Source organism: Triturus cristatus, chromosome 2_1 (assembly GCF_964204655.1).
Source record: "Triturus cristatus chromosome 2_1, aTriCri1.1, whole genome shotgun sequence".
NCBI classification, from domain to species: Eukaryota; Metazoa; Chordata; class Amphibia; order Caudata; family Salamandridae; genus Triturus; species Triturus cristatus.
This window is the reverse complement of record NC_140581.1, coordinates 567,453,461-567,468,470: the sequence shown is the minus strand read 5'-3', so window position 1 is coordinate 567,468,470 and position 15,010 is coordinate 567,453,461. Positions and strand designations below refer to the sequence as shown.

The 15,010-nt window shown below is 42.1% G+C and overlaps 1 protein-coding gene across 1 annotated transcript in view; it reads right to left on the bottom strand.

Annotated features, from left to right (window-relative positions):
- Positions 1-15,010, bottom strand: part of ADGRV1 (adhesion G protein-coupled receptor V1) — a 1,990,932-nt gene that overhangs the window by 934,153 nt on the left and 1,041,769 nt on the right. Inside the window, exons 69-71 of the mRNA XM_085632468.1 lie at positions 10,092-10,241; positions 8,182-8,655; positions 6,675-6,821 (exon numbers count right to left, since the gene is read on the bottom strand). Coding sequence (XP_085488594.1) covers positions 6,675-6,821; positions 8,182-8,655; positions 10,092-10,241 — 771 coding nt within the window. The remainder of the gene's footprint in view (positions 1-6,674; positions 6,822-8,181; positions 8,656-10,091; positions 10,242-15,010) is intronic.

Genomic DNA, 15,010 nt, shown 5'->3' with positions numbered 1-15,010 from the left:
AGTGTCTTAAAGGTATTGCTGGCTGGATGGATGCCAACTTCCTTGAACTAAATTTAGACATAACAGAAGTCCTTTTCTTCGGACCTAGTGGACCGCCCGCCCTAGCGTCTGGTGGCATGAGGAACACAATCCCCCCCCCAGTTCCCACTTCCCCAGCTAGGAATCTGGGAATAATATTTGATTCCGGCCTCTTTTTTTCTACACAAATGAAATACGTTTCATCCGTTTGCTTTCCTAAGCTCAAATCTTTGAGGAAGCATGCTGCATTTGGTCCTGGAGGATACACAAAAAATGGTAATCCACACCGTGGTAACCTCCCGCATGGACTATGTGAATAGTCTGTCTCTCAGTCTTACTGTTTTCTCAATCTGAAGACTCCAGATAGTTCAAAATGCAACAGCAAGACTGATCCTGAGAGTTCCTTATTGGCAATCTATTTCGCCTCATCTGAATCATGTATGTTGGCTGCCAGTAGTCAATTGTATCAAATGTACTGACCTTATTTTTGCTTTTAGGGCATTTGCAGTAGAGAGTCCTATTTATTTGACAAAATGACTCCATCCCTACAAGAAATGTAGATCGCTTAGTTGGAATAACCTTTGACTTCTGCAGGTCCCCACATTTTCTAAGGCTAGTTGGGGAGGCAGATCTTTTGTATTCCTGGCGTCCAAACTATGAAACTCACTTCCTGTTAGCCTCCATTGGGCTTCTTCTGTCTCTATCTTTAAAAAACAATTGAAAGTCTAGACACCCCGGCACTGCTTTTGCCTGATCAGTGTCTCTGACTGTTAGCGCCACAGCGCTACTGATGAAGCAGCTGTGCCCTGTGTAAATGCTTTGATTGATGACAACTGAGGTGCACACCCAGAAAGTAGCTCACTGGCTAACCACCCTGCCCTGCATCCTGGGAATAATCAAACTGGCAACTTGAAGATCTGGGTTCTTCCCTTGAAGTTGCAAAGACCCTGCCAGGTTCCTATCAATGAGATGCAGTTAATTACCTTATAGAGAATTCACTCATTCCCAGTCTTCTGATCTGACATCCTAAAATGGGATATTGTTCCAAGGGGATCTGTGCAGTACCAAATGGCCAGCAGAGTAATTAATTGTCCCAGCGAGATAGCTCAAAGCATGAATTCTATTAAGATTCACTGAGGGAAAAGTACATAAAAAACGCATCTGAAGCTAACTCTAGATATGTCACTCCGTTTTTGGTGAGGAAAGACACGTCAGAGACTTTCATTCCTTGGGCCAGTATTTTAAGCACACATTACTCAAAGTGTAAAAACTGTTTAAAAACTACAGATTAGCACTTCAGTAAAACAAAAAAAAAGGGCAGGCCATAACTAATGTAGTCCTTGTCCCATCCGATGCAGTGTACAGGTGCTAGGTAAAGTCAGAACATAGTCTTCCCAGCACAGCCTGTGTGAAGTGTGCAGATGCGCGTGTAAAACATTTCCACATATAATCTGTGTAGATCGTCCAGATTACAAACACGAATTTTCTAGTTTCAAAATATTATTGTTACATTTGTCTGATAAACACAATCACACATGTCTTGTGGTAAAAATGGAGTAGACATCTGATATAGCAACCACTTCATTTAGAGAGTATTTTATTTTAGTTGCTGTCCTATCAACAAAATAATAATAGGAGTCGAGACATGCAGAATGGGTAGCCCCTGTGGACAATTTCTTGAATCAATTCAAAAGTCTAATCTATATTTTCAAGAGTCTTATTGTAAATAAAATGAAAATCAACTAAATTAATGTTTTGTTCATGATGAGGCTTCCTTAAACGGAGGTGTAAACTGTAGGTGGGAAGCGCCATGGATTAGCTGCCCATAATGTAACACTCATGTGATGTTCATGTAGCACTGCGTTTAATTATTATTATTAATATTATTATATAGTTTTGTAGAGAGCATGGCCACTCAAAAAGGAATTCCCAGCGCTGTGCTCCACTCGATACCTCAAGTCATGCCTTCTCTATCACAGACCATTACATCAGCCAGGTTTTTAGTAAGCCTGCGCAAAGCACTACGCTACGCTCGCGTAGTTTGCGAAGTTCGCGCTACTTCGCACTATGCGAGCTGCACGTAGCACAGTGCAAACACGCGTAGCGTAGTGTTGCATAGTGCTGCGGTCATTTTTTGCTTGCTCGCGGTCCTCAACGTCAAGTTGGCGACCGCGAGCAAGCAAAATGACATCCCAGCGAGACTTTTTCCTTGTTCGCGATCAGCAACATCAAGTTGGCGATCGCGAGCATGGAAAATAAACCTCCCGGCGAGCATCCCAACGCGAGGAGGTCAGGTTTCTCATTGCGAGTGGTCGCGTATGCTCACGACCGCTCGCGATGAGAAACTACCAGTTTGCGTTGAGAAAGCTGCAGCTCGAGTAAAAATCTACTCGAGCAGTAGAAAACTACAGCTCGTACTGTGCAAGATGCCATTTTCAATGATTGCACAGTGCCGGTTGCTTGTCCGCACTGTGCAATCATTGAAAACGACATCTGGCACAGTGCGTACAAGGTACTACACAGTTCGCGAAGTGCTACGCGTAGCTCGCATAGTGCGAACTGCACTTTACGTAGCTTCGCAAAGTGCCACTTCGCGAACTACGCCCAGGGTTAGTTTTTAGCACTGTGCAGAAAACCAAAAGAAAGCGACATGCTCTCATAGACATGACTAAGGACTTCCACAGCTTAGGACCTAAGTAGAAAAAAGCTCAACCTCCTTTCCTTACTCTGGGAATTACAGCAAGATCTAGATTGCTTGTGTGCAGAGAACGATTAGGTTTTTACAGTGACACCAAGGATCTAAGATAGGTGGGACCAGAATTAGATAAACAATTATACATGTAGCATAGTGCTTTATATTTCACTTGTCATTCAATTCGTAGCCAGTGAAGACCATGGAGAAGGCTGGCTGTGTACGTAAATTTGGAGGGGGGTGTTGTAAAGGTCTTGCGGCTACTTAAGCAAAACCTTCGGGTGCCTATTTGAGAATAATACATTAATCAAGCCTGGGCATAATCAAGGCCTGGATTACAGTTCTTTGGGCTGAGACAGAAAGACATCTAGATATTTTCCTCAGCCATCTTAGAATACCAAAGCAGGTGGAAGCAACCTTGGAAATCTGATGGCTCAGACAACCTGTCGACAAGCCAAACACCAAGATTCTTAATCGCAGGTACTGGATTGGGTGTATTACCCATTGCCTCAGGCCAAAGATGAGGTCCCCAAAGTGGGGGAGGATGCCCACCAATGGAACCTCAGTCTTATCCCCATTCAACTTAAGGGGGTCAGCGTTCATCCAAGATGAGACTTGTGTAAGGAAGATGTTCAAAGTCTCAACACTCCGAATTACCTGGGATGCCGGGAGATCACAATCTGGGTGTCATCAGCGTATGCAAAGAGTGTGATACTGCAGCTTTCCACAATATCTGCAAGTGGGCTTACATACAGATTGAAAAGGCTTGGATGAGGGTGGAGCCTTGAGGAATGCCAAAAGGGTAAGGCTTTGAGCAATGCTGATGAGTGTGTACCTGAAAGACATGGTCCTGCAGGAAAGAACCTAGCCAGAACAAGACCTTGCCCTGCACACTCATCTCCTCTAATCTTTGGAGAAGATTGTTATAGTTAACCATGTCAAATGCAGCAATAAGCTCTAAAAGGATCAACACCAGTTCTCCCTGGTTCCTTAGAAATTCAGTGACGCCAAGAAGAGCAGACTCTGTGCTATGGCCTACTCTGAAGCCCGATTGCAAGGAGTAGAGCAGGCCATTTAGTTCCATATACAACATGAGCTGTTTATTCGTGTGTTTTTCCAGAACTTTCAGAGATTTGGCCAAAGTAGGCAAAAGAGAGATTGGCCTATATTTGGACCAGGTAAAGGGTCAAGATTGGCTTTTTCAGGAGGGGCATGACCATTCGTGTGTTTCCAAGATTTTGGGATAAAGCTTTCCGGGAGTTATGCATTCAGAGCTGAGTAAGCAGGTCCAGCGATTGTGGGGCAAGCTTGTGAAACAACGATGGTGGTCCAAAGGTGAACATGATTTGATGGCGGTAAGAAGAGATTAAAAAGTCAGGCTGTCCAAAGGCTGGAAGGTAGGGCAAGTTGTAAGTGACAGCAGTTAGGATTGAGTGTGGAGAAAAAAGAGGCCTGAATGTCCATAACTTTTTATTGAGAAATAGATTGCTAATTTGTCGCACTGATGGTCCGATAGTGGGTGACTGGGGCAGTGTTTGGGGGATCTAACAACGTTTTCACAACTTAAAAAAGAGTTTTAGGGCAATTTTTAGCCAAAGTTATTTTTTCAGAAAAAAATGAGGTTTTAGTTGAGTGCAATTTTCTGACAGTTCTTTAAAGCAAACTTATACTTCTGTTTGTCCTCTTCACAGTAAGACTTATGCCAGACTCATTCCAAGAGTTTACAGATCTTTTTATTTTCTCGCAAGGCATCATTAAACCATGGGGCGGGGGAATAGTTCTGTGATGCTTCCTGCACGTAGTATGGATTAAAGAATCAAGCGAGGATCAAAGCCAGTTATCGATGATGGGTGAGCTGGATCCCACTGAGTTGCTCAATGTTGGGCAGTTTGACTCTAAAGTGGAATTCAAAGGAGAAACATTTATTTTCTACCATCTCCAACCAAAGGAGACTGGATGGTTCTCCCACACACAGAGCACCAAAAGGATATAGAGTGAAAAATGCATAGCAAAATAGTTGGAGCATGATAACGGAATTGGCTGGTCTGCCTGTAGGCACTTTGGTTGGAGAATAGGGGATCGAGCAGATGTCCAGCCTCATGAGTAGGAGCGATTTTAATGAGCTGGACACTCAGGGCTGTAAACTCCTCTATTAAAGAGGAGGCAATTTAACAGGGGAAATTGTCAAAGTGAATGTTGAAATCACTAAGAATGGTGAAGTTGGCATATTTTAGGATAAAGTGAGAGACAGCCTCTGAAATGCATGTACTTTAATTACCCACAGGTCCAGGAGGGTGATAAATTAGGGCACTAGACATGGCAAACATTATTAGTTAGGCACAGGCAGAATAACAAGGCCTCACAATCAGGTAACCTACGTGTGGCCATTTTGCATACATAATGTGCTTTAAAAAGAAATTCCAATTCCTCACCCTTTCCTGACCTGGCGATCCACTCTAAGTATGCAAAATTCAGAGGGCAGTGCGACAACAATGTACGGCATTAAGGCCTCACTAAGCCAAGTTTCTGTTACGAAAACAGTATCCGGACCATGGTCAGTTACAAAATAAAAATATCTGATTAGCGTTTAACTAGTGGGCGACAGTTAATATTAAAAAAATGAAAGCAGACACAGCAGAGTGTGTCAACGCTTTTTGAGGGTGGGCGGCCGTGATTGGTCTGCGCTTTAGGCGCTGGGTCAGGATAAACGACCATGAAATCACAGTGTCGGCACTTTCTCCCCACGGTTTCTAGATTCCATGAGGAGATACAAGCTCCTGGAGTAGGGGGACGAAGAGCAAAAAGGTGAAAGCCAGAGTAAACCAGCCTACCTAACGAAGAGGGACCAGCATTTCTTGACTCTTGTCCTGTTCGTGTGTGAACAAGCACAGATGGGCTTGCATTAGGCGCACCAGCACCACGCAAACTGCGCACATCCGTGCTACTGCTGCAATTAAATAGGGTGGCCGGGAGCAAAGAAAAGGGCTGCGTTACAATAGAGAGCTACCCGCTCAGTGAAATGGCTGAACAAGATGGCCACCGGGTGACATGTTTTTCGCCCAAATACAGATTGTTCCGTGAGTGATAGGGATAGGGATTAGCAAACCCCCGCACCTCCAACAGATTCAGTAAACGCACAGCAGTTTCAATATTCTACTTTCTATTTTCAGTTAAGGCACTATCAGATTACACAATTTCAGCAGTAATGTCAGAATTTCAACAGTAATTGGCACAGTATTTTTTAAAAAGCAGCGAATAAAAAGTGATCATGTAATAGCTAGAAGGAATGTATCCCATCCTCGTCGCCAAATATGTTGTAAGTAGTTATGTAGGCAGCAGGACACTTCTTTGTAGATACAAGTTAGGTTTATTATGTTATAGCAGGAACAACACACCTCACCAGCTGACCAGACCATCAACTGACAAAGGTAGAACACTCTCATACAAGTTAGAACACTCAGAGGTATTCTGGGAGGTTAAGGAGGTAAGAACACTAAGGAAGGGCTAATGACAATTGTCAGCCATGTTACATAAAGAATCAATATACAACAGAATGCCACAGGTACCGTTTTAGTAGCAGTCCTGCCCGTCCCAAGGCATGACTAAATACGCTGACCAGGAGCAAAGGAAAAGGCTGCAAAAACCTAGAGCGCTACCCGCTCTGTAGGATGGCCAAACAAGATGGCCACCGGGTGACTAGTTCTCCCCCCAGAAACAGATTGTTCTAGTAGTAAGAGGGATTCGTGAACCAATGCACCCCCAACAGATTTAATAAGCACAGAGGGGTTTCAACTTTCTATTTTCAGTTTAGGCACTATCAGATTCCACAATTTCAGCAGTCATTTCACAATTTCAACAGTAATTGACACAGTATTTTAAAAAAAGTGGCAAATTAAAATGTGATCATGAAATAGCTAGACGGCATGCCACAGGTACTGTTTTAGTAGCCTCTTAATCCACTTACCTCTGAATTGGCTGCAGCATCAGGCACTGTCACAGTAGCTGGCTTTCCGCCATCTTTCATTATTTGAGGCACAGCGGAGGTATTTGCTCCAATTAAGTTTACATTAGTCAATTCAAGCGTAAAATTAAATCCAGGTGAGAGAAATACCTTAAACATAAATATCAAATATTTAAATCCCTCGCACTTAATACACAAAAAAGATAACCTCAAAAAACAAACAGAACATTTTATTTACTTGGTGATATTGATAAGTCACATTTTAGATGTGCCAACTATAGAAAATTATAGTTTGTTTTCACTTTGAGTGAGTGCAAAACTCATGTGTTCTGTCTGAAAGAAATACATGTGATTTATGATGGATGAAAATGGTTCAGGATTCATCTATGTGCGTTGTGAGTGAGTACTAGTGATTCCATGTGGGAGGTGTGAAGGAACATATTGGGCATTTTCACCAGAAGCAGAAAATAAATAAACTCTAGGTCCCTCCCTTTGAAGAGCATTGCTGAGAAAACATGCCAGGGAAGCATATTGTGTATGCCATGGTAGGAGTATATAGCCATTGTGGAGTGGGACTATTGTGTGTCTCACTGTAAGCCTGCAAGTGAGCTTTTGAGGCCTCACTCCAGAGCAGGGTTCTCCAACAAGTAGCTTGTGAGCTGCTGGTAGCTCTCCAGCTATCTGTGAGAAGTTCTCCTGTGTGCAGCTCAGCCTGTTGAATTAGAAGCTTTGCTTGGTTACATTAATATCTGTATACCGAAATTAAAAGCATGTATTTAAGTTGAAAAAGTGTGTATTTTCAGGACTCATAAGCTGAAGTCAGGAGAAAAATAAATGAATTAGCAAAATACAATTAAAGTTGATATTTGTGTGATAAATCATGTGGTGTCGGGGAAAGGTATTGCTCATATTAGTTTGGGGCCAGGGCAACTGCAGCTATACCTAATATGTATTCCCCAGGTACACGCATTCCAAAGGGATAAGGCTATTTTTACATTATTGCTGGCAACCTTGCCTAATCGACTGAGGCGGTCAATGCTAACAATTCTTGCAAGGGGTTATCAGCGATATATTCTTGTCTGATACATTCACTGTTAAACACTGATAATATTAGCAGCTCAGGCTAGTTTTCATTGGACACTGGTAGCTCCTATTACAGAAAAAAGTTGGGACCCCTGCTCCACAGCCTTTGAGGTGTGAGTTGGAGCGGTTTGTTTTACATGACAGGCCTTGTGTGGGGTTCTGTCAGAGGTGTTTTTGTACATTGTATCTTAGTGGAGTCATTTATGAAGCACCTGGACACCCTTTGGGGGTAATTACCACAATCAGATATATAACTAAAAAACCTAACAAGTGTATGTCACCAACTAAAGCACACAGCCGGAACCTCTAGGTTTTGTTATTGCCCAAGGATGTGCTTTTTCAGGAATTATTGTGCAGATTCCATGTGGCAGAAAACCAGATACCGTTTCAAATCATAGACATGCTGCCTTTAGAGGTACACACTGACCTGGTTGCTTATTGGCACTAGTTCCACTCCATAGCTGGAGCTGTCTTTAATCAATACACTTCCCACGGACTTATCTGTAATGATCTTCTGCTCTTGATTTCCTGATGAGATTCGATACTCAGCAGACACATTCCCAAACGTTCCTGCAAGGCGTGTGATGTTGATCTGAATGTACCGGCTCAAGTCATTCATCAGTGCTATGGTTTGCCTGCTGGAGTACAGAATAAATACTCCATGGGGATCATCATTTGCAAAGACTGTGAATGTCGAAACACTTCTCTCCCGGTCCAGCTCTGCTCCCCCTTCCACTGCAGTGAGATGGACCATGTAGGTCTCATCTAGTTCAGGAACATCGTCTGGTAAGAGCTGAAGAAAGATCTTGGCAGTGCTCTGCTTGTCAGCGATGGTGACAGAGCCGTTAGTTGAACTGAAATCGCCAGTGACATCAGAATCACTGTAGAGTGTCCAGTAAACCTTAAAAGTAAGAAAAAAAGAACATCTCTTTGGTAAAGTTCACAGGAATCTCCTAAAAGCCATGCTTGAAAACATTTCCTTTCAATAGTTAAGGCAAGTGATTTTAACAATCAAAGCTCCGTGATGCTATCAAACTGAAATAATCACAAAGATATTATATTAAGAGATTCTCTAAACAAAGAAAGTCTTTAATTAGTTTACATGCCGCTAATCCTGTGGATGAGTAATAACGAGATTATATTCAAAGATATCCGTAAAATGAATACTGTTTTTTTGGAGCAGTGTTTTTGAGTAATAACATCATGACATAATTTTGAAAATCCCAGTTGGAGGCCATAGATGAGGACAGATGGAGAGTTTCTCTTTTCTTTGCGCAGTATATCATTTCCGGGTTAAACCACATTCTTGTTTGGTGGGAATTTAGGGCCTAATTTACATCTTGGCAGATGATTTACTCCGTCTCAACGGTGATGGACATGCCAGCACCAAAATATAAATCCCATTGTATCCTACGGGAATTATATTTCAGTAGACGAGATATCCGTCACCATCGTGCCGGGTAACCGTCCACCAAGATCTAAATCAGGCCCTCTTTCTAGGCATATAAGGCGCAACAAAATGGTGCCATTATACGCGCAATGCGGATGCGGCATGATTGCTGGTAAGGAACTAAGAGGAAAGTTGAATCCATAACAGGCTAAGAGGAGCATTGAATTGGTTTTCTGAGGAATTTGGAGAAAAGGTGTAAACTAAGAGGGATTTACTGTTCAGGGGATTTTACAATTAGAAAAGGATGATTTTGCTTATAGTTCTTGGTTTGTGATTAGAATAATATCAAGAAGTGCTTTATACTAGAGCTTATGCTTTATTGACTACCAAATAAGTGATCAATTGCCACTGATAATAACATCTTAATTCTTACTGTAATGTGCTCAATGTCTTCATTATGTAGAGAAAGACGCAAATGTGATTTAACATGTATTTCTTTTAGTTGGTCTGAAAATCCACACAGCAGGTGAATTAAAGGCAAAGTGTGATTTCTTGTGGAACTGCAGAACCACCTGACCTGGTAATTTTGTGTTTGCTTATGGAATTACTTCCTGCAATTCACTGTGCCTTTACTTGTAAAAGGCGGAAATAGACCAGGAAAAAAGTACGCTTGCAGTGTGATTCACATCTACGTACCACTGAAAAAACTTGAATTATTGCCAAGTCCTAGTGGCAAGTGCATCCACAGATTAGCTAGGCCAGCAAACATACCAACACATTATACCTTCAGTCAAAACAACATTAAAATTGAGGGAAAATTTGAGACAAGATCTGTTGGAAGTAATATGCTATAGAACATTAGAAGCTTGTGTTAACATTTCTATTGCACTGTTTCTACTACTTCTAAGAGACTTAATGGTGAGCAGTAAGTAGAAAGAAAATAATACCTTGACATCCCCCACACTGCCTTGGACTCGCTTGATAAACAGTGTAATATTCAGAGGGACTTGAGAGCTGGCAGGTTCACTGTAATTGCTTTTGGACAAGGACTCTGCTGCAAACTGCACAATTCCATTGGGGTCACCAAATTTCTCAATCTAAAAGAAAGAAAAATGTATAACTAAAAATCTGAACACTGTATACAAGTATTGCCCTATATGCAAACAGTGTATGAACATTTCAAAACGTGCACACTGCTATCATCTAGCTTTAAAGGGATGGTAGCAATAACATCGGATGAGAAGGAAAAAGAAACGAGAAAAAAACGCAGGTGACACACAGACTTGCATAGATAAAATATTTCCAACAAAAAATGGAATACGTATTTGAAAAGGTATTGTCAAAGATGTTACATCAAGCCCCAAGTTTTTCCTGAAAGTATATTGATAGATCTTAAGGAAGTAGGGTGGGAGGAAGGTATAGTTACCTTTTCACTATACTCCACCCCCACCAAAAACAAAAAGGTGATGAAAGGAATGATTGAATTAATCTCAGCCAAGGCCAAAGTTTAGGGATGGAATTTTGCCAGGCAGAGCAGGAGCAGTACTGGTTTACATGAGACTGACCTTGGGTGGCAGAGTGAGAGAAAAACAATTGGTTAGAATGCTACTACGAGTGATTGGAGTGGTTTTTACTATTTGCATCCATTCCTCCCATCACCTTTCATGTGTTGATGAAATTACCTAAGAGGTGAAGGGTGTGGACCGATTTGGATCCCTTTTTTGCTGTGGCACAGGATCCAATTCAAAACGTATTAACAAGGCCTGGCAAAGCCAAAACCAGTATGGGGTTTTTCGTGTTCCTTTTTGGAGGTAGGCAAAGAAAATGATTCAAAATGCTATTGGAGTGATTGCCAGTAGTTTAAACTATTTGCACAACTTTGTGGAGCTCTGTGTCGCTCAGCATTAGATCCAGTGAGCTTTCAGTTAGAACCTGCACTGCCCTGTGGGACTCTTCATCACTTTGCGTCAGATCCAGTGAAACCTGTAGTTAGGAAGGGAAAAGTGCAATCTGACTCCAGTCAAGGTTCCAAGACCTTGAAGCATTTGGGGGTTCAGGACTCACTCCACAGAGGCAACCAGAGGGGACCAGGTGAGGTCCATTTGGGTCTGGCCAGCTGGGAAGAAGGAATGGTCTCTGGGACCTTGTTGCATCCCTATAGTTCACTATAGTTCACACATGAGGTCGCTAGACTGACTCTTAGAGTCACTTCTGGGGCATTGGGTTCAAGATAAGCAGGTCCAGCCTTCCTTCAGGATTCAGACATCTGAGCAGTACTTCTACTGAGTCTGTCCAGGTCCAAGATATTTTTGAGGAGAGTACTGGGCATGTTGCATTTATCCACAGTGCCAGCCTGTGGGTGGGGGAAACACCTGGGTACTTCCTAAACATGGAGTAAATGTTGCCAGGGGTGATACTACCCACGTTTGTAGCACATCCTGTGAGTTTTACTGTAAAGTATCCCACAGTGCCCTTCTCTACCTACACCCAACATGGCAGAACCTTTCTACCCCTGATCAGAGCTCACCATGTCCACCCAGATGTGTGGCTATGATAAGGGATAATGGGCAAACCCTCCCTTGTGGTCACTCAACCAATAATGGGGTAGCTTCTCCCCCTGCCTGGGGTAGCTATAGTCCACTGGGTTTGGAGCCAAGCTGACTAGGAAGGGAAAGGGAAGCAGTGCCTATGAGGTACATCTGCCAGAGACAGGGTAGGCACTCTTTGAAGCTCAGGTAAGGGTTAGCAGAGCCCCCAGGCCATCCCGCTCAAGGAAAAAAAAAACTCTCAACACTCAAGGCTTTTGTCCACTTTGTGGGAGCAATACACATAGTACCACAGGGGAGCACTTACAGTTAGGTGACACTGGCATATAGGCACATTTGGCTTAGACAGAGAAATTACAATTTTCTAAACTGTAATTTCATAAATAGTCATATAAAATCTGACTTGACTATTAAGTTGGATTTTGAATTACTATTCAAATGAGTCATCTAGTCACGGTTCTAGCTGCTCCTAAACTGAAATTTATCATCATAAATTGTTATAATGTAACTCAATGTTTTACTGTCAGTGCCTCCATCAATGGCTGTTAGGCCTTAAGTCGGATCGTGACTTAACTCTACCCCTCGGCAGGAAGACCTACTCAAATCTTTCTCTTGTCAATTGTCTATTCCTGAGGCCGATTACTTACCATCATTTTAGTTTCAAGCAAACTGTGGCCTGAGATATGTACTTCAACTAGACCTTCCGTGACAGACCTTTCCGTCTGTGGAGGTTGAAAAGACTCTAGGTAGGATTCCAATTCTTGGGAATTGTAAAATTCTCTGTTCCTATCACCGATGGTGACGATCATGGTTGCAGGATCCAGTAAGACATATTTTATACCTTTTTATTTGAGAAGTGGGTGCAGGGCTAGCAACTTTCTTCACACTACGCTGGTCTCAAAAGAGAATGAGCTCCAAACAAGATCTTGTTTCCTTTTTAAATGTATGGTCACTGTTTTTTGTTGTTTGGAGAATTTGTCTGACTTGTTGATCACCAAAGAGGCACATTATATTATGTATGGGGGCTTCGCTACCAGTATTTATTCGTACGAAGTCTATGTGATCCCTGAAATTCTAGTGGTTGGCGGATTTCTATATGAAGAAGTTTTGGTATAAAAACAGAGAGAAACTGTGCCATATTTTGTCCTGCTTCTGACACTGGGGTAACATGCAATCGAATATTCTCCCTCCGACTTTGATCTTCCAGATTCAATACCTTGTTTTGTAAATTCCATACTTCTGTTCTTCAATATGGGATCCCGGCAGTCTCATTACCAAAAGAGAAATCCTGATCTTCGACTTAGTAAGTTGGGGTTTAAACGTTCACATTTCCCGCTGCATGGATTTAACTCTCTATTGTTTCAGTCATCAATAATTCTATGTTTCTGATAGAGAATTTGATATCTCTCATGAGGTCTTCAAGTGTTATTTTAGTCATGGTAGAATCCTCGGGTGTCTCTGCCACCTTTCTTTCCTCACCAGCTAACGCTTAAATAAATAGCAGCTGTTTTGTGGACTTGCTCTTGGACAATGAAGGGGTCAGGTAGTTCCATGTTGAAGTTTATGAAAATTCTATTGTAGAGCAGTGAATGTCAATCCTCTGTTGACCCCTGCTGTGCTTGATTAATGGATTTGGGATGTCAGTATTACAACATTATAATATCAACAGTAATTAACTTGTCTCATAGTAAACCTATGGCAACAAGTCAGTAAATGTAATACACAAATAGCAAAAGCAGGTGGTAGCAGACTATAAGGAAACTAGGCCACACAACAGTTTATACTCTGCTAGAGTCCTCATCTACAGAGGCTTCAAAACAGTAATTCCCAGGGAAGGGGGCATGATGTCATTCGACACACTAAATCCTAATGTAAAATGGGTGCTCGCCCTTTGGGGGAGGAAGGGTTTATCTTCTGGTGGATTCCGTTTACTGTTGGCCCACATCTATGCCCTCCCTGCCTGACTGCTACTCCTTGAGCTCCACTCCACCCTGTGGCAGTCTGTTGTTCCCATTTCATCCCACTATTACCAGATATCGCCACAGGGGCAACTTAATATTGAATCTTCGAGCAGCAGCACCAGGACTCCTAATGTCTCAGCAGGCCAGTTGGGGCTAGACTTGTTCCAGTTGAGTGATCCAGTACTTCTTTGAATGTTGTGATGCTAGAGTCCTATCTTCTGCGGCCTTCCAGTGTGAAGACCAGTGCTCATGTAGATTTCATTGATATGTAAGGAAACTTAACCACTTCCTGAAATGTTCATAACTTTCATAGTGGATATCTCTATTTCATTGGATGTCTGTCAGTAAGCTTTAAAACTGTACAAGAGTGGCTCTCAGAGGATGCTCTCAGAAGTTGCCCACCTTTCCTCACGGTCGGGCTCCGCCTTACTCTCAAGATTTCTTATCACAATTCTCCTGCTAGCTGCACAACTGTATTTTCTGGTCCTAATCCATGATCTCCACCTCATCCCTGTTTCAGAGCCATTAACACTGGATGGTCATCTGCTTTCTTATACTCCTCCAAGACATAAATAATAACCTTCACAACATCACCAACCTTACTATTGTGGCAAATAAATTGCTTTCCCTCTCAACGCACTGAAACCCATTCACTGTCCTTCAGCTAGGAATCTCGGTCTGCAAAATCAACTCAAGCACAAGCCTGGTGTCCTTCATCACCCCCAACACCAACACTGCTAGGATCCAAGGACTAAATATCCAAAGGATTATTCACATCTACCCTCCTAAACTTCCAAATCCCTGATCAATTATCTGTTATAAGAAATCTAAATTGTTCAACAAAGTGCACTGTAAACATTCATCATTCCTGCCTTCAAGGTAGTAAATGGCACCTCCCTCTATCCATTGCAGACCTTCTCACATTCCAGCCCAACACTTATATTGTGCTCTGAAAACCTTAACCACCTATGCTATTTACTGTCATCTAAATTTACTTCCTTTTACCTAGTAACACTGTTCTACTGGAACTCTCTCCCAAGTGAATTTTAACCAAAGTCTATATATCACACATTCAAGTCAGCCCTACATCTCCAATCACAAGACAATTTGAGTGTCTTAAGGCAGAAAAGACTCCACTCATCAGCTACTAGTTTTCAAATGTACATTGTCATTCATTTAAAAAGTTGCTGTTAATATGACCTTGTTATTGTAATATTGCACCCTCCACTCTTTTACTTAGCTGTCCCACTTCCAATAGGCCAAAGAACATTTAAACTATGATCAAAACTACTGGTAGAAATGCTTTACCAAGGTAAAAGCAAAAGCAATACTTTCTAAAATAGCAAACCTTCACAAAAA